Below are 24,503 nucleotides of genomic sequence, written 5' to 3' on the forward strand. Positions count from 1 at the left end.
CCAGTAAAGCAAAAATGTAAATTAATGGCAATTAAAAAAAAATTCTGAAGATTATCTGTTTCTTCATGAAAGGAGGGAAATTCAGTCTTTGTTTTCATTAAAAATTAAGAAAACAAGGTGTTGCAGATAACCTGCTTTAAATTCTGTGATAAAATATGAAAATTACATTATGAAATTAGTTCTGATAATATTTTACCACTTTTTTAAGTCTGTGGAGTTGTGTGTTTCCAATTGGTGAGATCACTCAGTAGAAGGATCTATGCTACCAGCTTTTGTCACAAGCTTTGAAATTACAATAACTTGCAGAATCTTTTAGAATTTCTTCAGCTCCTGTTTGTAGTCTGATTAGTTTAATATATAGCCTTTTGGTCTTGACTGCTTTCCCTCTATTCTGAAACATATATTTGGTTACCTAGATTTTAATATTTTGTATTGGTAAAAAGTCTTGAGAGCTGACAGTTTGCTGTTTGTCTTGTAGTCCATCTCGGTCCTCTTGGTGGCTTGTAATATTCTTTGCCTATTGGTTGATGAAACAGCAATGCCAAAAGGAACAAGGGTAAAGTAAAATCCTTTAAAATGTCTGTCTTTTGCAAAAGTATTCTGTGTCTATACCCTGAGTATTTCAAATAAGCTAATGAAAGCATTCACCTTTGTGCATGTATATACTTCAAGTTATATGAATTTCTTTATGCAAAGAGCCTTTATAATATAAACTGTGGTTTTTGTGTCTAATTTTTTACTTTGGATTGACAGGGCCTTTTTTCAAGTGTTGGAATTTCCTTTTAGATTTCTTATCAGAGTTTATCTTGATTTTACTGAAATTCATTCAGCTATATGAAATTCCTTTAGCCACAGTCTTGATTCAGATCCCCCGACCCCAGTCTTTCCAGGACCTTGTGCCATCTGTTATTGCCATTGTTGTATTCAGTAACAGCCCCTTCTCCATGAATATAAGCCCACCATCATGCTTCACGTGCCTCATCCTACAGACAGACGAGAAACTACCCTTTTCCACGTACAGCCTTATCTTTTTCTTAGTTTTATACTCAAACCTGCTGATAGAACAGGAAGTCACTTACTATACTGACTTCCTAGTCACTTTTAACCCATTTTACTATACCAACAAAACAAGTCCCAAGCCCTGTGGTACATTTTTGTACCCATCCCTCTTAGTGCTTAGTAGAAAATGACTTGTACGTTACAGGAGATCCCTGTATAATTGTGTAAAAAAATTAAATAATCTTCATCCTTCCTACACGGCTTCTCTTGAGATAGCATAATTCCAAAGCATTATCTCTGTTGTACGTCAATAAGCTTTTGTGGGGGAGAAGAAGTAATTTCTTATTCTAACCTATTGCAAGGTTCATGGCTGAGATGCCTATAACAAAAGATTAACAAGAGTAAAGCTGACAAATTTATTTAAGATAAGTTTTACATGTCACAGGAGTCTTCAGAAATGAAGAAGACCGGAAAAAACAGAAAAAGCTGTGTATTTTTATGCTCAGGTTTGGTGAAGAGTGGATAGTATTGGGGAAGTATGATTGGAAGACAGGGGTATGATCTAATGATTATAAATGATTATAAATGATATAAACAGGCAAGGCCTGTTCATATTCTTCTCGGTGTGCCTCTCCTCTGGGTGGCGGGGAGGGCACCCTCGAACGGGGGTCTTATGGCCTGCTTCACAGGAGAAGGGAGGCAGATCAGTATGTGACCTTCCTATGTTTTCTCAAATACTAGGCCCCATATTTTGGAGTAGTGTGTCCTGAACCCCATCACTTTCTACTAGCATCATGTATTTATTCTTCAAAAGATTGTCAAAAAGTTATTTTTTATTGGGCTGACTGTAGATTCTTAATTATCCCTGTTGTTTCTATTAGATGTAATCTGTGCTGACCAGTAAAATATTCAGATAGTTTCTTTTATTAGTAATCTTTGAAAATACTGTTCTATTTCAGTAGGGAATGATTTTTTCAGATTTCATTGTAAAAATATTAACTTTTTTTGTGTTTTCTAAAAGTTCTAGGTAAAGATAGTTTTTGAGATAGGGATAATTGTTTAGGAAAAAATTTATAGCATTACTTTTTAAAAATCGGTGTTAACAGTTTTATCTTTTGTAACTCTGAATTCCCAAGGAAAATTTGGGCAAAAGACACTTTCAGGTATGGGAACAGGATATGCACATTTACTCTCTTTCTACTGTTAGCTTAATTTTGACATACTTTGATTGTGTAATCTTTGTATGTTGTGTAAGCATTCAGATAGCTGTATATCCTATTCTTATTTTTCTATGGTATTTTTAAAAACTCTTTCCCAAAACTATTCAGGATTTTTTTTCCTCAAGTGGCAAGTTGCCCCATTTTATAACAGTAAGCATAATCATGTCATCTTGACAAGTAACTTAAATGACATTTGAGATAAGTAATTTTTCTTGAGCTTATTAAAATTGTTAACATGGTGCCTGAATTTGTTGATGAAATCAGTTTAATGCCATGTCTTGTTGGCCTTTGAAAGTCTAGATGTTATTTCAAAGTAGTAAACATTCATAATTTCAACTGTCTTATATTTATGAAACAGCTGTTTTAGGGAAACCAGTATAATGGTGTCACTGAATTCTGAAAAGTGTCTTTCTCCCACCCCAGGGGCCTGGAATAGGAAATGCCTCTCTTTCTACGTTTGGTTTTGTGGGAGCTGCACTTGAAATCATTTTGATTTTGTATCCTTTCTTTAACTGAACGTTCAGCCTATCCCCAAATTTTATACCTAGTTTTCTGGGGCAGTGGTTATTTACTAAGACACTTGTCTAGAAGAGAAAACAACAGGTTAGTCTTCCTCAAGCACTTGAAGTGGCTTCTTGTTTTGTTTTTCCTATGGGCCTTAAGACTTTTTGGAGACTGCTGAGAACTTAGGAAACTTGCATTCTGTTGGAGAGTTTTTTCCTTGATTCTCACAGCTATCTTATGGTGTCCTCTGTTGTCGGTTTCTATAGCCTTCGATTTTTTGGAAACTTTACTCCCAAGAAAGATGACACAACTATGACAAAGGTAAGGTAGAGTCTTAGGTGACTGTGGCCTCTCTTGCCTTCCCAGACAGACTGCTTTATTTAATAGTCATCCTGAATGGTTCATTTGCAGTGATAGGTATTTGTTTGTAAGTTGCGTAAACACAAACTGGAAGATTTTCAAAATGCTGAGTGAGTGGGAAAGGGATGTACCCTGTTTAATTTGGATGGCGTCCATTCACTGTAAATGCAAAGAGCTGCAGAGCTTGTTAACTAGCTATAGAAGACCCCTGAAAGGACTCCTTTTCCTCTAAAGAAAGCGTATTGCTAATGAGTAACTTGGATTGTGCTAACTGTACTTCAGGGAGCTTGTTTGAAGTCTGAAGAACTTAGTTGCTACAAGTAGTAGAGACAAAGTATTTCAAATTTGAATAATTAAAGTAAGACGGAAGAGTTCTACTCAGAAACATTTTGTAGTCTGAGGCTAATTTGACTTTTTCCACAACATGTCATTGGCTTCAGAATAAAAAGGCTGTTGCCGTATATAGTGACTGAATCTTTATAAAATATTCCCATAGGCTGACAAAGAAGAATAACTAATAAGAGCGGAAAGCTTGTTTTGTTTTTATTTTATATTTTTAGCCTACTTGAAGGGGAGAAGTTATTTTACACACACACACACACACACACACACAGAGCTATTTCTTTAAACTTAATAAGTAGTTGAGATATTTAGTATCTAATTTAAGTGATCATAAATATTAATTGGTATTTTCAACTCCTCTTATTTACTATGGAAGAATAAACATCGGATGCGTTATTACAAAAGTTTAGAGGTTTTGGATTTCTGGTGCTTTTTCAATCTTATAATAAACATTAGAAATAGATGTGATAAAAGAGATCTTAAGCAATAATCTGGCCTTAAAAATGTAGTCCGAAGTCTCCAATATGTTAATTATTTGTTACTTGACAGGCAGAGCCTTTTGAAACTAACAACTGCAATCAGTAATGTAAAATGCATTATCTAGGTGTCAAGTAATTTAAGTATTCTATAACTATATTTGTGCTGGGTACTGTAAACATCAACTTACAGATATAACCTTATTTATTTTAAAAGTGTGTTTTTCTTTGAAAATTCTGTACTGAATAGTAAGTATCATTAAGAAGTCGGCAAAGTACACTAGGTAACTAGAATGCACGATAATTTCTCAGAATGTTACTGGGTTTGATTGTCATCCTGCTGTTTAACTGCCCAATATTCTTTCTCATTTCTCATAACAGATCATTGGAAATTGTGTGTCCATCTTGGTCTTGAGCTCTGCTCTGCCTGTGATGTCGAGAACACTGGGTAAGTTTCATTGAGAAATTTTCACTTAAAAACTGTTTTTAAAAACTGTCTTTACTGAACTTATTTAACTTTTGCTTTCTAAACTTTTTCATAAAGATTACCTTTGAAATATAGTGTTTCTTCCTACATCATTTTACACCTTTGCTTCTGTACTTTATGTATAGGGGCATACCAAGACAAATACTTTTACCAAATAAAGACCGTTTATTTTTTACACACTTAAAAGCATTCTTTCTCCAAACAATGGGCTGGTTTTTTGTTGTGTTTTGTTTTTACTGACACATTCATAAGTTAGGCTTTTGAGTCCTCTAGTGAGGAAACTACATTAAACTAATTTTTCTATATAAAAGTTTTTAAGCATTTATAATTTAGTATGGTTTAAAAAATTGAACATTTGTAAATTATTTTAAGCTGCTTTGTGTCCACGAAATAGAGGTGAAAGCAGTGTAATCTCTGAGAACACACTCTGATTCAAAGCACACCCTTGAGAGTTCCTACTTGTCTGTCATTCATTCCTGTCATTTTCTTAATGTTTCAGTTTATGGAGAATTTGATAATCTTTTAAAAGAAAAACAGATTGTCACTTTGTCATTGAAATAGTTGAGTAAGTCTTCCTTTAGTCGCCTTTTATAAAATGCTATCGTAGACCATATTCTCAGTTCTTCACTAAATATTATTTCAGACAAAAATTTTCATTAAGCATTTCTAGCTAATTCTCTAGACTTAGGTTTTGACTTAAGAGTGCACACAAATGATCGGAAAATTTCGGTCATTAAATTTTAGCTACTTGCTCATAACAAAAATTACTGGTAACTTTGAGTTGCTTTTGCATTAGCTCTCATATTGCCTCCATTATTTATTGAAGACTTACAGATATCAGGGATGCAGGCTGTGCAAAGAAAGTAGAAGCTTTGTAGTTATCTTCATAATTCTTACAAAGGATTTCATGTTTGTAATAGAAAACAAAATTAAAGTGTAAATGTAAAGGGACCACTGTTCCATAAGCTAATAAAAAACTGGTGTGTATAATAGTCTTATTTCTTTTGTGTTTGCTTTATAGGACTTGTTATTGTTTTGACATCTGCTTATGTGAATCTTGAAAATGCTGAAAGTATGCTCTTTAGCAACCTGATTTGATGTTAAATGTTATCATTTATATTATGAGTCTATTAAATAATTTCTGTTCTATTTCAGCCAGCCTATCATTTTAATACTTATGAAACTCATTCACTGTACTGTTATTTAAGATTGATTGCTAATCATTAATATATACTGATTTTATGGAAGAAAATTACATGCTGAGTATAGTTTTGATACAAAGAAAACAAACTAATGGTAAAATTTACTTTTTGAAGGCCAACAAATTAAATTCCAGAGTAGTTTGCCATAGAGATAAATAAAAAGAAAAAAAAGAAAGATGAAACAATTAAAATGCAGCTAACAAATGCCTGGACCCAGCTGTCCAAACAGGATTAATGGAGTGCATTAGGGTACAGTGAGTCATGTGGTGCTTTGCAAAATATCAACACGCACTGCATTACATGTTATGCCCAGTGGCACTGAATAGATGAAAAGAAATAAATACGTTAAACAGATTCATAGAGGCTTTTCACAGTATTAAAAAAGCAAATTTCTAGACTAAAAGAAAAAGCTTTATTTTAGCATTATGGGAAATGCAAACTAGAGAGTTACTTTGTAATTCCTCTATTAACCCTTTAGAATTGAGTCTTTGATTTTAAGAAGATAAAATATAGAGAATTGTCATGAATATTATCCTAGTGTATAACAGGATTTTGATTTACCAGCTGAAAAGCTTATAAGACTAGAATAGAGGATGTATTTAAGCAATCAGATTCTAAGCTGTGACATTTTTCAGTCTTTCTTGTCGCCTCTCTCAAGGAAACCCTGACCTTAGTGTGGTCTCCTTTGCTCCTGTGAAATCAGCCAGCAGCGCCCCATCACTTACAATGAAATGAGAAATGCAATAACAAGAAAAATCATATTTTACCTCTATATATGTAATTTCTCTATTATTTCAACAGTTTTTTTTAGTGAAGAGTATAAATTTGATTGCAAATTGAAATACATTGAGTCTAGTATAAAAGAAATAATTTGGTGATGTTTTTGCTTCAAAAATGAAAGTGTTCAGTGGACATGTTTCCTTTTTAAAAATTTGCCCACTGTTACTGTTGCTGCATCACAGGCTTTAGGTTTAAGTACATGGTGTGATATCACATATTTATTATTATTAAATAATTCCTTTTAAATAGCTTGTATATTTGAATGAAAAATTTGGTACTAACTGGAAAATCACTACTGAGTAAATTTTATAAGCATATTACTTGCCACAAAGAATTAAGTTGTGAGAAAAATTTTGACCATGTCTTAGTTAAATTGAATTAGTATAAATGATGGTTTTATTTTTCATAGGAAACACAAAGAATCCGTACTTAAAATTTTTTATTAGAAGCCTGCAAAAGTAATGCCATGTAAATGAATATATTTTTCAAAACATTGTTTGGCTGCCTGTTTATACTTAAGTTTTCAGAATCCAAAATTTGGGGAGATTTGATGTCTATATTTTTAGTAAACAATTTACTATGTCGTTTAATAGACTCTGAGGGTGATTAAAGGAGGTGTTTGCAAACCAGGTGAAAATAGAACAAGATCAAACTAATTATCTATAGATGTCCAAACTTCTGTGCAGTAAAATATTTTAAATGTTGCAATGAATTTTATAAGAATAGATTCTGTGTGATTGCTGGTATGTTCTTTATTATGCTTAATCATGAAACAATTGAGAGGTTGACTTTTTTGTGTTATTCTTTATTTGAATTCTCCTTTAAAGAGGAAAATTTTTTGCAAATGCAAATGATAGTTTTTGAAATGCTTTTAATAATTTCTATATTGTAATTCTTTTTGCAGTTATTTTTCATCTTGGAAGCTCTTTCTATAACTTGTAAGTTATGTAGGGTCCAAATACAATTAGTTTTTAATGTACTTATGGTAGTAAAACAAAAACACTTACTCTTCCAAATCAGCTTGAATTTCGTTTCAGTATTTTCACATATTTCTCATCTGGGTTCCATATAGTCTATTATCTTACAGGAGGTAAAGTGGATTATTTTTTGCTTCTTGATGAAGGGACCTTGTTTTATAACTGGTCTTTTTTGGAGAGGTCTTTATTTGGGGTTTTGGTAATCCCTGTTTATCTTTACCCTGAGCTTTCTCTAGCTCTTGTTGTGAAACAGAAATAAACAATGCTTTCACAGAGGCTTAGCAATGACGAATGTGAAATGGAAGTATGAATCATATATTCCTAATTATGACATTGATATAAAAATAATTTCATTCTCTATATTGAAAATTTCTCACCAAAAAGTATATATGATTTTATTATATTCAGATACATTATAGAAAATAATAAATGAATAACATGAATTAACTTTTGGTTGATTACTAATGTTCTTCTATCTGAGCAATAAGCTTATATATGCAGTTGAGATTTTTAAGAATAAAGAATTCCTAAAAATATTTTGTGCCAAATGTCTAAAACAGTTAAGAGAGCAGCTTAGGATCCCACCCTAAAAACTCATATTCCTGGTATCTGCGAAATGTGTTTCTTGACAGTACACTTCTTTCAGGGCACACAGCCCTGTCTGAAAAAATGTCTGTCGGTCACACATACCTAAATTTAGTCACCTGTTGATATTCAGCTACTTTAAATTTACTTTGTTATAATTTTTCATGGGGAAAGTAATTTCCTTTATTACTGTTTAACTGGAGGGAGCCTTAAGAGGTAATTTGAAAAATGTTACATTAAAATGTTACAATTAAAACTAGACAAATGATGGAAAGGGTCTAATTTGTCCTAAGAATAACGACCTCCAAGCTATCTGAGTATTCTTTTTTTTTTTTTTTTTCTATTCTGAAACAGAGCCTCATTCTGTTACCCAGGCTGGAGTGCAGTGGCGCAATCATAGCTCACTGCAGCCTCACCTTTCTGAGCTCAAGCAGTCCTCCCACCTCAGCCTCCCGAGTAGCTGGGACTACAGGCACGCGCCACTATACCTGGCTAATTTTTTGTATTTTTTATAGAGATGGGGTTTTGCCATGTTGCCCAGGCTTGCCTCAAATTCCTAGGCTCAAGTGATCCACCTGCCTTGGCCTCCTAAAGTGCTGAGATTACAGGTGGGAGCCACGTGCCTGGCCTTGCTGAGTATTTTCTTTTTTCTTTAATCCTTTTTTTTTTTTTTTGAGATGGAGTCTTGCTCTGTTGCCCATGTCGAAGTGCAGTGGTATGATCTCGGCTCACTGTAACCTCTGCCTCCTCCTGGGTTAAAGCAGTTCTCCTGCCTCAGCCTCCCAAGTAGTTGGGATTACAGGCGCCTGCCACCATGCCTGGCCAATTTTTGTATTTTTAGTAGAGACGGGGTTATGCCATATTGCCCAGGCTGGTCTCGAACTCCAGACCTCAAGTGATCCACCCGCCTTGGCCTCCGAAAGTGCTGGGATTACAGGTGTGAGCCACTGTGCCTAGCCAGGCTGAGTATTCTTAATAATACATATGCACAGTCATTCTGAGATAGATGAACAGATTATCTCATTTGTAGGAAATTGTATTTTTAATTTTTAATAATTTAAGTGAATGCATAAATAAATAGTCCTGATAAAGAATACTAAAAATTAGAGATCTGTCCACCACTTCTAATTCCAATCTCCTCTTCCAAGTTTCCAGAAATGTCTTTGGATTACAGCTTTTCACACCTTTTCCTGTGCATATGTATACGTGTGTTTGTGTGTATATATGTGCACTTTGTAGAAAATTTAAAAATCTCACCTGAGTATTACTTTGTTGCTAATTCTTTTGTTGGCATTCTCCTTCTTTCTGATGACTTGTAACTTCATGTGCTGCCTAGAGGGAGTTAAAAGAAGAAAATGTTTTCAAATAATTTCCTTTATCAGATCTCAGTCACATCAGCATTAATTTCTAACCAAAAGAGAGTTACAGAAGGAGATAATTAAATGTTTGCCAGTGACCTTGCAACTGCCTAATTCTATGGATTCTGTTTTTAATTTCTCCGTGCCATTTACTGTTTGTAATTTCACCCCCCAAATTTTGTCTGTCTTCATCTCTGGTCACTGCTCCTCTCTTTTTCCCTCCTCCTTCTCTGGCCACTCCTTAGCTGTGTCTTTTACTGCTCCTCAACTGCCACCCATTCACTTGCCCCCAGATTGAGACCTCCAAACCACCACCCACCCTAAGCTAAAACAGAGAAATCTAGCTCTGTGCTACTTATGGGTGTCCTCCTGCCACCTCACACTGGTCATTTCTAAAACAGAACCTGTCATTTCTCTCTCACCTATATTTCCTTTCAGTCTCTGGGACACTTTCTATCCAAGTGGTCAAACCAGAAACTTGAGACTTACGGTAAATGCCTCCACCTTCTGCGCCAGTACCTCATAGCAGTACTCGCTTTCATCTTGGTGATATTTCTCACATCTACCTCTTTTTTCTGAAACAAGATTTAGCTCTATTGTCCAGGCTGGAGTTCATTGGCACAGTCATTCACGGCTCACTGCAGCCTCCACCTTCTGGGCTCAAGTGATCCTCCCACCCCAGCCTCCCGAGTAGTTGGGAAAACAGGTGCCCACCACCATGCCCAGCTAACTTTTTAATTTTTTGTACAGATGGGGTCTCACTCTACTACCTGGGCTGGTCTTGAACTCCTGGGCTCAAGTGATCCTCCCTGTAGGCCTCCCAAAGCGTTGGGATTACAGATGTGAACCACCGTACCTGGCCTCACATCTACCTCTTTCTTCTCATTTTCCTTTTTAAAGAGTGAAAAGAGTCAGACTTGTATAGCATAAAAAGCAGAGAGCTGAGTCTATGATTTTCGTAGTTTTTTGTGAGAGTAGTGTTCGTGAAGTAGATTCTGAGCGGATGTCTTTGTCTTTTGAGAAGGATGGAGAAAGAAGACATCAAACCAAACCAAAAGAAATAAGCACGTATTTAGGTTTCCAAGTGAGAAAGTGTGACTGAAACACACCCTGGAGACCCATCTCTGGAGAGCTTTCCTCAGGAAGGTCGCAGCCAGTCACCATCCACGCTGGAGGGCTTAGTTGTGCACTTCTTTGAAGATTAGCACATAAGGTTCTTTCTTGGACTCTAATTATCATTCTCTTTCACTGGATTTTAGTTCGTCTTCAAGTTCACATACTCTAGTTCTGGACGACTAAATTTAAATTGCCTCCAGATTAGAACAAAATGAAATTGTTGCATGTAAATCCTCATGACTAAAATCGATTCAGTATTTGCAAATATAGTTTTCCATCTTTAAGCTTTGGTTCCCATTGTTTCCATAGCCTTCTCCCATTCGCCTTTCTCTGTCTATCCAAATCTTTTTTATTCTCGGAGGCAGAGTCAGATCCTGCATCACACGTGAAGGTGTCTCAGAGTCTTGCACTTTCAACCTTGTATTATACGTACCTATCTGTATTGACTTTCTCATGAAACTTTATGTTCTTTAAAGGACGAGACTATATTTTCTGCCTCTTTTTATTTTTCACAGCATCTAGTTAATAAGTATTTTTGATGTCAATAAGAATTTTGATGTCGGTGGGTGCCACCATGTTGAGTGTATACTGTGTTCTAGGATAGATGAACTAAGATACTCCATTTGTCTTCCTTTTGCCCTGGTGGTCTTTATTTCCATATTCTAAGCTTTTCTGACCAGATATTTTGGTTTTACCATTAATATTTTAGACGACCATTACAACAATAGCCAAGAAGTGGAAACAACCAAAGTGTCCATCATTGGATGAGTGGATAATCAGATTTTGGTACATAAACAATAATGGAGTATTCAGCTATAGGAAGGAGTGGCATCTGCCTGTCACAAAAAGGCACCTCTTTACAAGTGTGATTCCACTTGTAAGAGGTATCTAGAGTAGTTCATTTCATGAGTTGCCAGGAACTAGGGTGAGGAGGAATGGGAGTTCTTGGTTTTTTTTTTTTTTTGAGACGGAGTCTGGCTCTGTCGCCCAGGCTGGAGTGCAGTGGCCGGATCTCAGCTCACTGCAAGCTCCGCCTCCCGGGTTCACGCCATTCTCCTGCCTCAGCCTCCCGAGTAGCTGGGACTACAGGCGCCCGCCACCTCGCCTGGCTAGTTTTTTGTATTTTTTTAGTAGAGACGGGGTTTCACCGTGTTAGCCAGGATGGTCTCGATCTCCTGACCTCGTGATCCGCCCGTCTCGGCCTCCCAAAGTGCTGGGATTACAGGCTTGAGCCACCGCGCCCGGCCCTAGGGAGTTCTTGTTTAATGAGTATAGATTATTCATTTTCTAGGATGAAGAGAATTCTGGGGATGGATAGTGCTGATGGTGAATATACTTCCTATCACTGAACTGTACACTTAAAAATGGTTAAATCGGTCAATTTCATGTTATGTGTATTTTATCACAATTAAAAAAGAAAAACGATAACTAAATGGGTACGTACTACAACATGAATGGACCTTGAAAATATTATGCTGATATATTGTACGATTCCGTTTCTGTGAAACGTCCAGAATAGGAAAATCCATAGACAGAAAGTGGATTTCTTTGGAATACACCCAAAGCCCTTGAACTGTTTATTTTTGAATGGTTAGTTTTATGTTATGTGCATTTCACTTCAATAAGTTATTTTTTGGCTGGGCGCAGTGGCTTACACCTGTAATCCCAGCACTTTGGGAGGCTGAAGTGGGCAGGTCACTTGATGCCAGTAGTTCGAGACCAGCCTGGCCAACATGGTGAAACCCCATCTCTACTAAAAATACAAAAATTAGCCAAGCATGGTGGTGTGTGCCTGTAATCCCAGCTACTCGAGAGGATGAGGCAGGAGAATCACTTGAACCCGCGTGGCAGAGACTGCAGTGACCTGAGATTGCGCCACTGCACTCCAGCCTGGGTGACAGAGCGAGACTCTGTCTCAAAAAAAAAAAAAAGAGGTAATTTTTTTGTAAGGATTTTACTCAGTAGATACTCAGTAAATATTTGTCCTCTTCTCTGTTTCCTTGGCGTGGCAATCTAATGCCAGGGCCTGATTGTTTTTAGTAAGTCAGCCTTTACGTGTTTGCATTTGCCTTCTCAGTGCCATGTGCCTGATGAGGGAAGAGGGATCAAGTGGAAGAACCTTTGAAAGTTGCCTTTCTGGTGTGTGGAGTCCTAACCTGGGGCACCTCCTCTGTCCCTTCTCTCCATTCAGAGTCTACTTGTTATTTAAGGGCTAGTTCAATCCCCACCACACATACACATGCACAGTGAAGGTGTGATCTTGTCATTTCCCTGCTCCAAATCCTGCAAAGACGTTTGTCATTCAAATACTGTACAGTTTCCTTAAGGTAACACGTAAGATCTATACCTGACCCCTGTCTGTATCTCTTGCCATTCCAAACCTCACATTCTGAGCCATTATTAATAAAGACATAATCTTCAGGTGTGTTAGAAACAAAGTATGTCTGCTGTGCCTTCTATGCATTTGAACACATTGCTTTGTTTACTGTGAGTAATTTTCTTCACCAGCTGTTCTCCATCAAAACCTAACATGTCATTCAAGACTCAGCTCAGCCATGAACTCCACCAGTGAAGTTTGCCATGAGGCATCTCCCGAGCACTCTCATAACACTCAGTGCAGTTCTGCATTTATCCACCAGTTCACTTACCACATTATATCCTAATGGCTTTTCTTTTCCTGCATAAAGCTGTATGCTCCCTGAAGAAAGGGATGGCCTGCCACACAATGTTTAGCACACATATGCAGTGGGAGGCCTACACACTCTTGCTTCCCATTTCACTTAACTGTTTGTATACAGATATTTGGCCATACTGGAAATATTGCATTGTTTAAAAAGTCTTGTCTTCCTAGGAAGGCTGTCAATACCGTGAAGGGAATAAATGTCTTACGTACTTGTTTTGTAGCTTCTGTAGTACATGCACAGTACAATGTAGGAATATGGTAGGGACTCAAAAATTCTTTAAAAATTTAACTTATAACACAAAAACAAATACAGAAAATATAGAGTGTCTAAATAAATAATTGGTACAGCTATACATTAATATATTAATGCATGATATTGGGTATATAGTCTGAAGTCTAGTAAATACATTTTAACAGCTTTATTGAGGTATAATTGACATACAACAAACTGCACATTTAAAGTGACAATTTTATACGTTTTCACTTGTACATACACCTGTAGAACCACCACTGCCATCAAGATAGTGAACATATTCATCACCCCCAAACATGTCTCGCCTCGGACTTCGCTCGTGTTCCCCTGTCCACCATCATCTCCAGGCAGCCACTCACTTGCCTTTTGTTTTTTTTTTTTTTTCCGAGACAAGTTTTTTAGAGCAGTTTTAGGTTCACAGCTAAATTGAGAGAAAAGTGCAGAGATATCACATGTACCTCCTATCCCCCACATGCAGAGCCTTCCCTGTTGCCAACATCTCCCACCAGAGGGGCACGTTTGTTACAGTTGATGCACCTACATTGACACATTATCACCCAGAGTCCAGAGTTTACATTCGGGTTCATTCCTGGTGTTGTACGTTCTTTGGGTTTGGGCAAATGTATGATGTCCCATATCCACCATTATGGCATCACGCAGAGTAGTTTTACTGCCCTAAAAATCCTCTGTGCCCTGTCTGTTTATCTTTCCCTCTCTCTCTCACCCATGGCAGCCACTGATCTCACTGTCTCGGTAGTTTTACCTTTCCCAGAATGTCATATAGTTGGAATCACACAGTATATAGCCTTTTCAGCAAGGCTTCTTTCATTTAACGTATATTTAGGGTTCTTCCATATCTTTTCATGGCTTGATAGCTCGTATCTTTTTAACGTTGAATAGGATTCCACTCTCTGGATATACCACAGTTTAATTTATTTTTATATAAATTTATGGGGGTACAAGTGCAATTTTGTTGCATGCATAGATTGTGTAGTAGTGTAGTCAGGGCTCGTTGGGTGTCTGTCACTTGAATAATGTACAATATTCCCATTAAATAATTTCTCATCATCCAGCCTCCCTCCTACCCCATCGCCTTTTTCAGTCTTCATTTTCTATCACTCTGCACCCTCCATCCATGTGAATACGTGATTTAGCTCCCATCTATAAGTGAGAACATAACAGCATTTGTCTTTCTGTATCTGACTTGTTTCACTTAAGATGATGATTCCACCCATGTTGTTGTGAAATATGTGATTTCATTCTTGGCCCTGGTTGGATTATATTCCATTGTGTATATATACCACATTTTCTTTATCCAGTCATCCATTGATTGGCACTTAGACTGATTCCATATCTTTGCTATTGTGATCAGTGCTGCTATAAACATATGAGTGCAGGCATCTTTTTGATACAATGATTTATCTTCTTTTGGGTAGATACCCAGTAGTGGGATTGCTGGATCAGATGGTAGTTCTATGTTCAGTTATTTGAGCAATCTCCATACTGTTTTTCCATAGAGGTTGTAATAATTTACATTCCCACCAACCGTATATAAGTATTCCCTTTTTTCTGCATCCTCTCCAACATTTGTTGTTTTTGTACTTTTTACTAGTAGCCATTCTGACGGATGTAAGATGGTATCACATAGTGGTTTTAGTTTGCATTTCTCTGATTAGTGATGTGGGACGTGGTTTCATATGCTAGTTGGCCATTTGTATGACTTCTTTCAAAGTCTGTCTTTTGCCCGCTTTTTCAAGTGTGTCCTTTGCTCACTTTTTAATGAAGTCATTTTTGTTATTGTTGTTTGTAAGGAGACCCCCTGAAACTATTGCTATGGAATAAAAGATGAAATGCTCCTGATTATTGTAAATACAAAACTGCATGCAGGATTGTGTAAAGACAATGCCAGGTTGGGCTGCCAGAATGAGCCAACCGTGCGTGATGTGCTTCCCCTGCAGAGAGCCTATGAATGGACGTGCAGTCAGGGAGGTTTCACATCACCTAGATTCCTATCCCAGAAAAGCAGACGTTCATAGCTCTGGGAATGGAATGCGAACCTCGTGGAGAGCCTATAAACAGACGCATGGGGGGCGCCTGTCCATGTGGATAAGATAGGGCTATAAACGCCCTCATCTTGCCACGGCTCTTCTAGGCCTCTTTAGGGTTAAGGCATACTCCCTTCTGAGAAATTCTGGTCTAACCAGTTGTCTAACTTCACGTCCTGTTTCTATGAATTATTTGTAACCAGCATTTGCTGCAACTGTTACTGCTGATTAATATTTTGCCAATCATAGGTTATGGAAGACTGTGTTTCTGTTTTAAGGCTCTGTTAGAAATTACTGATGCACACACTATATTGTAAATTCTTATCTCTGTATACTGTACTTCTGCATACAGATGTCATGTTAAAGAATTATTACTTCATCCCCATGTGACCATCTCACCTCATCATCAAATGACCCTAAATCCCTCACTAATCTACCCCCGCCCTCACTAAACTTAATAGTAGATGCTGGCATATCCAGTGCATTGTTGGCGCCACGGGACCAGAAGGCGGTGACCCCCCTGGACCCAGCTTTCACTATCTTGTGTGTGTCTATTATTTCTCAACCTACCGATCCACCTGGGAACAAAGAGAGAGCCCCGTTGCATTGTGGGCTGCTGGCCAGATCCCGTAATAGTTATTGAGTTGTTTGCATTCCTTGTAAATTTTGGATATCAGTCTTCTGTTGGATGCATCGTTTGCAAACATTTTCTCCCATTCTGCAGGTTATCTGTTCACTCTGTTGATTATTTTGCTGTGCAGCAGCTTTTTAGTTTAATTAAGTTCCATTTGTTTATTTTTGCTTTAGTTGTCTGTGCTTTCGAGGTCTTAAGTCGTGAATTATTTTCCTAGACCAATGTCCAGAAGAGTTTTCCTAGGTTTCCTTCTAGTATTTTTATAATGTCAGGTCTTACATTGAAGTCTTTATTCCATTTTGAGTTGATTTATATATATGGCAAGAGATAGGGGTCCAATTTATTTTATCTGCATATAGCAATCCAATTTTCCCAACACCTTTTATTGAAAAGGGTGTCCTTTTTTCAGTGTATGTTTTTGTCAGCTTTGTCAAAGATTGGTTGGCGGTAAATAAGTGGCTTTATTTTTGGTTTCTCCATTCTGTTCCATTGATATTTGTATCTGTTTTTATACCAGTACCATACTCTTTTCGTTACTGTATCCCTGTGGTATAATTTGAAGTTAGGTAACTTGATGCCTCCAGCGTTGTTCTTTTTCCTTAGGGTTGCTTTGGCTATTCATGCTGTTTTTTGATTCCATATACATTTTAGGGTAGTTTTTTTAATTATGTGAAAAATGACATTGGTATTTTGGTAGGGATTGCATTGAATCTATAGATTGTTTGCAGTAGTGTGGTCATTTTAACAATATTAATACTTCTGATTCATGAGCATGGGATGTTTTTCCATTTGTTTGTGTTATCCACAATTTCTTTCGTTAGTGTTTTTTGTAGTTTGTTTGTTTGGTTGTTTTTTTGAGACAGAATCTCACTCTGTTGCCCAGGCTGGAGTGTAGTGGCGCAATCTTGGCTCACTGCAAACCTCCATCTCCCGGGTTCAAGTGATTCTCCTGCCTCAGCTTCCCATGTAGCTGAGACTACAGGTGCGTGCCACCAAACCCGGCTAATTTTTTGTATTTTTAGTAGAGAGGGGGTTCCACCATGTTAGCTAGGATGGTCTCGATCTCCTGACCTCGTGATCCGCCCGCCTTGGCCTTCCAAATTGCTGGGATTACAGGTGTGAGCCACCGCACCCGGCTTGTAGTTTTTTTTTTTTTTTTTTGAGATATCTTTCATCTCCTTGGCTAAATATTCTCCTAGATATTTCTTTGTTTTTCTTCTTCATTTATGAAGCTTAGTTTTGCTGGATACAAAATGCTTGACTGACAATTATTTTGTTTCAGGAGGCTACAGATAAGAACCCCAATCCTTTCTGGCTTTTAAGGTTTCTGCTGAAAAATCTGTTAATCTGATAGGTTTTCCTTCATAGGTTACCTGATGCTTTTGTTTCATACCTCTTAAGATTCTTTCCTTCATTTTGACTTTAGATAACCTGATGACTGTGTGCTTGGGTGATGATCATTTTGTGATGAATTTCCCAAGTGTTCTTTGAGCTACTTGTATTTGGACGTTTATATCTCTAGCAAGGTCAGGAAGTTTTCCTCAGTTATTCCCTCAAATAAGTTTTCCAAACTTTTAGATTTCTCTTCTTCCTCAGGAACACTAATTATTCTTAGGTTTGACCATTTAACATAATCCCAAATTTCTTGGAAGTTTTGTTCATTTTTTTAAAATTCTTTTTTCTTTGTCTTTGTCCGATTGGGTTAATTTGAAAGTCTTGATTTTGAGCTCTGAAGTTCTTTCTTTTACTTGTCCAGTCTACTGTTGAAACTTTCCAGTGCATTTGGTATTTCTCTAAGTGTGTTTTTTCATTTCCAGAAGTTGTGGTTGTTTTTTCTTTATGATACCCATTTCTCTGAAGAATTTTTCATCCATATCCTGTATTGTTAAAGTTTCTTTAAATTGGTTTTCACCTTTCTCTTGTATCTCCTTGAGTAGCTTGATAATCAACCTTCTGAATTCTTTATCTGGCAATTCAGAGATTTCTTCTTGGTTTGGATCCATTGCTAGGGAGCTAGTGTGATCTTCTAGGGGTGCTATAGAACCCTGTTTTGTTATATTACCAGAATTACTTTTTTGATTCCTTTTCATGTGGGAGACTAGTTCACTGGAAAGGCCTGGAACTCAAGGCCTGCTGTGCAGATTCTTTTGTTCCACTGGGTGATCCCTTGATACGGTGTTCTCCCCCTTCCCCTGGGGATGGGGCTTCCTGAGAGCCAGCCTGCAGTAATTGTTACTGTTCTTCTGGGCCTAGCCACCAGTAGGGCTACCAGGCTCTGGACCAGGGCTGGGGAATGCCTGCAAAGAGTCTTATGATGTGGTCTGTCTTCAGGTCTTCTAGCTGTGGATACCAGCATCTGCTTTGGTGGGGTTGGCAGGGGAGTAATGGAGACTTTGTGAGAGTTCTTGGTTATAGATATGTTTAGTATGCTGGCTTTCTCAAATGCTGGTGATGGCAGGAGTGAAAGTGTCATGTGGAGAAACTCAGGACCTCTGGTTAGCCAGAACGTTGCAGGCAGTGGAATTAGCTTTTGTCTTCTCCTTCCTGGGAGCAGGGTTATTCTGTCATGAGTTGCTGTAATGGCCTGAGTTGGTTGCCCAGTTGGTTGGCCTCGCTTTCAAGAGAGTGCCAGCTGCCATAGTAGTAGAGGTATCTAAGCTTGCCTCAGGTTGGCCAGGGTAAATATTCTGGTGTCTGAGGTGATGGGTGGGGCCATAAAGCTCCCAAGAATTTATGTTTTTTGTGTTCAGCTACCAGGGTAGGTAGAGAAATACTATCAGCTGGGGGCACGGTTAGGTGGGTCTGGGTTCTGATTCTCCCTGGGCAGGGCTTGCTGCAGCCACTGTGGTTGTTGGGGGGTGGTTCTCAGGCCAATGGGGTTTTGTTCCAGAGGGGATTGTGGCCACCTGTGCTGTGTTACATAGTTTGCCAGAGAAGTGGGGGAGAGCCAGTAGTGAAAGGCCTCATCCAGCTCCCACACAGTTGGCAAGGCTGGTCTCTCTTCTGCATTGCCTACCTCAGACCTTGCCCCAGGCCATACGCTTCCCCACTGAGAAAGCAAGCATGGCCTTCAGGCTTTGCCCTTCCCCATCTGCCCGCACTGTTGGAGATGGCTTCTGCGCTCGTATCTGCAGCAGTTCCCATTTGTACCCCGCCCCCCCCATTAGATTCTGCTCAAGAAAATTTGTGCCCAGTCAGAATTATTACAGATTTCAGTTGGAAGCTTCTTTCATCCTGTGACCCCACCCTAATTCCGCTGGCTGCCTTCCTCAAGGGCCCCTGTGAGATATAGTCAGGGATGGCTTCCTTGGGCTTGAGCTGGAGACTGGGAGTGCCTACAGGGCTCTTCCTGCCACTGATGCTACTTTGATTTTTCGTGTGGCTCCCTAAAGCTATTTCATCTCTAAGTAAGGTTAAATCCTTTTCCCATTATCTGGATTTTCAGCTACCACAGTGAGGGTGTGTGTTCAGAGGCAGGTTTTCCCCACCTCACACACTGGAAACTCAGTTTTTTGCAGTGGTATGCTGCTTCCTGCAAAGGATTCGTGAATTCTTTCAGTTTTCCTGGTACATTCTACAATGGTTCTTGGAGCAAAAGTTCACGATGTGAGTCTCTGCACGCTGTTCTGTCCTTCCGAGCGGGAACTGCACATTAGCCCTGCCTATCTGCCGTCTTCCTCCAATTTTTTTTTTTTCTGGCTATTGTAAACGGGATTGCCTTCTTGATTTCCTTCTCAGCTAGATAGTAGTTTTTTTTTTTTGTTTTTTCCTTTTTGTAATGTTTGTAATGTTTCCTTTTTCATTTCTGATTTTATTTGGATTGTCTCTTTTATTTTCTTGTTACTCTAGCAATTGGTTTATCAATTTTATTTATCTTCTTGAAGAACCAACTTTTTGTTTTCCTGATCCTTTGTACTGTAGTTTTTCTTTTTGGTATAGAAATGCAACTGTTTTTTGTACACTGATTTTGTATCCTGAAACTTTACTGAATTTATCAAATCTAAGAGTTTTTTTGTGGGGGGAGTCATTAGGTTTTTCTAGATAGAAGATCATATCATGAATGAACAGGGATAACTTAACTTCCTCTTTACCAGTTTGGGTGCCTTTTGTTTCTTTCTCTTGCCTGATTGCTCTGGCTAGAACTGTCAGTGCTATGTTGAATAGGAGTGATGAAAATCGACATCCTTGTCTTTTTCCAGTTCTTATATGTTGGCTGTGAGACTGTTGGATATGATCTTTATTATTTTGAGGTATGCTTTTTTGCATGCCTAATGTGTGGAGGGATTTCATCATGAAGAGATGCTGAAAGTTATCACATGCTTTTTCGGCATCTTTGGAGATGATCATGTGGTTTTTGCCCTTAATTCTGTTAATGTGATGTATCACATTTACGGACTGTGTCTGTTGAACCATCCTTACACCCCTGGTATAAAACCCGCTTGGTCGTGGTGCATTATCTTTTTGATGTGCTGTTGGATTCAGTTTGCTAATATTTCATTGAGGGTTTTTGCATCTGTGTTTATCAGGGATATTGGTCTGTAGTGTTCTTGTCTGTTTGGGTATCCGGGTGATTTGGGGCTCATAGAATGAATTAGGAAGAATACCCTTCCCCTCAATTTTTGGGAACAGTTTCAGGAGGATTGGTGTTAGTTTATCTTTGTACATTTGGTAGCATTCAGCTGTGAATCCATCTGGTCCTGGGCTCTTCTTTGTTGAGAGACTTTTTAAACCGATTCAATCTTGCTACTCATTATTGGTCTGCTCGGGTTTTTTATTTCTTCCTGGTTCAATCTTGAGAGGTTGTATGTTTCCAGGAATTCTAGGTTTTCTAGTTTGTGAATGTATAGTTGTTTATAATATTCTCTGATGATCTTTTGTATTTCTGTGGTATCAGTTGTAATGTTTCCTTTTTCATTTCTGATTTTATTTGGATTGTCTCTTTTATTTTCTTGTTACTCTAGCAATTGGTTTATCAATTTTATTTATCTTCTTGAAGAACCAACTTTTTGTTTTCCTGATCCTTTGTACTGTTTTTTTGGTCTTTATTTTATTTTATTTTATTTTATATTTTGGTTCTGCCCTGATCTTTGTTATTTCTTTTCCTTTACTGATTTTGGACTTGGTTTGTTACTTTTATAGTCCTTGAGGTGTGACCTTAGGTTGTTTATTTGGATCTTTCATGTAGTCACTTGATGTCATAAACTTCTCTCCTAGCACTGTTTTTGCCGTATCCCACAAGTTTTGGTATGTTGCGTTTTCATTTTCATTTGTTTCAAAAATTTTTTTTTAAACTTCTGACTTAATTTCTTCTTTGACCCAATAGTCATTCAGAGGCATGTTGTTAATTTCTGTGTACTTGTATATTTTCTGAAATTCTTCTTGGTATTGATTTCTTGGTGTTGATTTCTTGGTATTGATACATGAAAATTTTTGATTTTTAAAAATTTGTTGAGACTTGTTTTGTGTTTTAACATATGGTTTATCTTGGAGAACGTTTTATGTGCTGATGAGAAGAACATAAATTCTGCAGTTGAACAGAATATTCTGTAAATGTGTTTTAGGTCCATTGCACCAAGTACAGTGTTTCTTTGCTGATTTTCTTTCTCGATAAGCTATGAATAGGGTGTTGAAGTCCACCACCAGTATTTCATTGCTGTCTGTCTCTTTCTTTAGGTGTAGTAATATTTGTTTTATGGATCTGGGTGCTGTTGGCTGCGTGTATATTTGGATATATTGTTATATCCTCTTGCTGAATAGGTCCCTTTATCATTATATAATCTTTGTTGTCTTGTTTTTTTTTTTTTTTTTTTTTTTAACTGTTTTTGATTTAAAGTCTGTTTTATCTGGTGTAAGTATAACTGCTCCTGGTCTCGAGTGTTTTTTTGTTTGTGTGGAATATCTTTACTTTGAGACTGTGTCTTCATAGGTAAGGTGGATTTCTTGTGAGCAGTGTATGGTTGGATCATGTTTTTCTCTATCCATTCCACCAATCTGTATCTTTTAAGAGGATAATTTAATCCATTTATATTCAAGGTTAATAACAATATGCGAGGTTTTGTTCCTGTCATATTTTTTATTTTCTAGTTTTTTTGTTTTGTTTTGTTTTTAATTTTAATTTTTTTTTTTATACAGAGTCTCGCTCTGTTGCCCAGGCTGGGGTGCAGTGGCGCGATCTCAGCTCACTGCAACCTCCTCCCCCTAGGTTCAAGTGATTCTCCTGCCTCAGCCTCCCAAGTAGCTGAAACTACAGGCACGTGCCACCATACTCAGCTAATTTTTTTTGTGTGTGTTTATTTTTAGTAGAGGTGGGGTTTCACCATGTTGGCCAGGATGGTCTTGAGCTCTTGACCTTGTGATCCTCCTGTCTTGGCCTCCCAAAATGCTGGGATTACAGGCATAAGTCACTGCATCCGGCCATAATTTTAATTTTTTCTCTCTGTCTCTCTCTGTCTCTCTCGCTCTCTCTATATATATTTTTAATTATACTTTAAGTTCTAGGGTACCTGTGCACAACGTGCAGATTTGTTACATATGTATATATGTGCCATGTTGGTGTGCTGCACCCATTATTTTTCTCTATTTCTCTTTATGGTTTGGTGGAATTCTGTAGTATTGCCGTTGGATTCCCTTCTCTTCCTCCTTTGTGTGATTGTTTTACTGTGAGTTTTATACTTTCATGTGTTTTCATGATGGTGGATATCTTCCTTTTGTTTCCACATTTAGGACTTTGAGCATTTCTTATAGGATCTGTATAGTGGAAATGAATTCTTTCAGCATTGCTTGTCTGCAGAAGACTTTCTCTCTCCTTCATGTTTGAAGCTTAATTTTTCTGAAAATAGAATTCTTCAATGGCAGGCTATTTTCTTTTCTTTTTGCTACAGAGTCTCACTGTGTCTCCCAGGCTGGAGTGTGGTGGCATGATCACAGTTCACTGCAACCTCCGCCTTCCAGGCTCAAACGATCCATCCACCTCAGCCTCCCAAGTAGCTGGGACCACAGGCACATGCTACCATGCCCAGCTAACTTTTGTATTTTTTGTAGAGATGGGGGTCTTACCATGTTGCCCAGGCTGGTCTCGAACTCCTGGGCTCAAGCCATCCACCCACCTTGACATCCCAAAGTGCTGGGATTACAGATGTGAGCCACTATGCCCAGGGGCAGGCTTTTTCTTTTAGTGCTTTGAATATGCCCTCCCATTCTTTTCTGGTCTATAAGATTTTTGCTGAAAAGTCTGCCATTACTTTTCTCTTACTGATCTTAGAATTCTTTCTTTCACTTTGACTTTCGACAATCTGATTATAATATGCTGTGGTGAAGTCCTTTGTGGAGTGTATTTTTCAGGGACCACTGGACCTCCTATATTTGGGTGTCTGTATCTCTTGCTATACTTGGGATGTTTTTACCATTTATTTTATTAGATATATTTTTAAAGTTTTTGATCTTTCTTCCCCCTCAGGAATACTGATAATTTGTATATTAGGTTTTTATGGAGTCTCAAACATCTCCAAGGCTTCATTCTTTTTTGTTCCTTTTTCTTTATTTTTGTCTGCCTGGATTATTTCAAAAGACCTGTCTTCACGTTCTGAGAGTCTTTCTTCTATTGTTCTATTGTTGAGGCTTTTGATTGTATTTTGTACTTCCTTATATGAATTTTTTCTGTTTCAGAATTTCTGGGTTTTTAAAAATATATCTGTCTCCTTAGTAAACTTCTTATTCACATCCTAGATTGATTTTCTGATTTCTTTCTACTGGTTTTCAGGTTTCTCTTACATCTCATTGAGCTTGTTTGAAATTAGTATTTTGAGTTTTAATCTGGCATTTTGAGGTTTTTTTTTTTCAGTTAGGATCTATTGCTGGAGAACTATTGTTTTCCTTGGAGGGTGTCATATTGCCTCGACTTTTTCAGGCTTTTTGTGTCTTTACATTGATTTCTGCACATCCAGAGCAACAGTTGCCGCTTATTTTTAAATTTACTTTCATTGGGAGGGGACTTTTTTCCTTGACTATGTGACCATGATGTGTTTGGGTAGGTAGGGCTGTTTGGCTTTGTTTCAGGATGTGCAGTGGTAAAAACGCTGTTTGATTTCTTTGGCTGTAAATAGCCCTTGTGGTAGCTGTGGGTTTATTGGTTTGTAATGGTGCAGTCATTGGGGCTGGCTGTCGTGAGGTTGTGCTGGAGACTGGAGTACCTGATGGATCCCTGTTCAGGTTTCAGTGGTAGCAGTGGCGGGCTAAGCATGTCTGTTCCTGTGCCATGGGGCAGTGTATTCTGGCGCCTGTGTTGGCAGTTCCAGGCTATTTCCTGGGCCTCTGTGTAGCTTTCCTGGCTGCTGGTTGTAGTTGTGGTATGCTGAATGGGTGAGTGGGCCCTCAACCCCCTGGTGACCCAGGGTGGCATGGGTCATTGTGGTGGCATTGGTTGTGCAATGATCTTCTAGTTTCCAAGCACTTTGCTCTTGTGTTAGAAGTTGTTGCAATGGGC

The 24,503-nt window shown here is 38.0% G+C and overlaps 1 protein-coding gene across 11 annotated transcripts in view; it reads left to right on the forward strand.

The window, feature by feature from the left end:
* Positions 1–24,503, forward strand: part of LMBR1 (limb development membrane protein 1) — a 223,140-nt gene that overhangs the window by 154,996 nt on the left and 43,641 nt on the right. For 9 of the 11 annotated variants that reach the window (XM_017957369.2, XM_017957372.2, XM_017957374.3 and 6 more), the window contains 4 exons: positions 479–556; positions 2,643–2,716; positions 2,954–3,044; positions 4,283–4,349. In XM_017957369.2, coding sequence (XP_017812858.1) covers positions 479–556; positions 2,643–2,716; positions 2,954–3,044; positions 4,283–4,349 — 310 coding nt within the window. Of the gene's footprint in view, positions 1–478; positions 557–2,642; positions 2,717–2,953; positions 3,045–4,282; positions 4,350–7,274; positions 7,728–24,503 lie in introns of those variants that run through there. The other 2 variants (XM_017957373.3, XM_021936478.2) reach the window with 2 other exon arrangements.

Source organism: Papio anubis, chromosome 4, assembly GCF_008728515.1.
Source record: "Papio anubis isolate 15944 chromosome 4, Panubis1.0, whole genome shotgun sequence".
In the NCBI taxonomy this organism is placed as follows: Eukaryota; Metazoa; Chordata; class Mammalia; order Primates; family Cercopithecidae; genus Papio; species Papio anubis.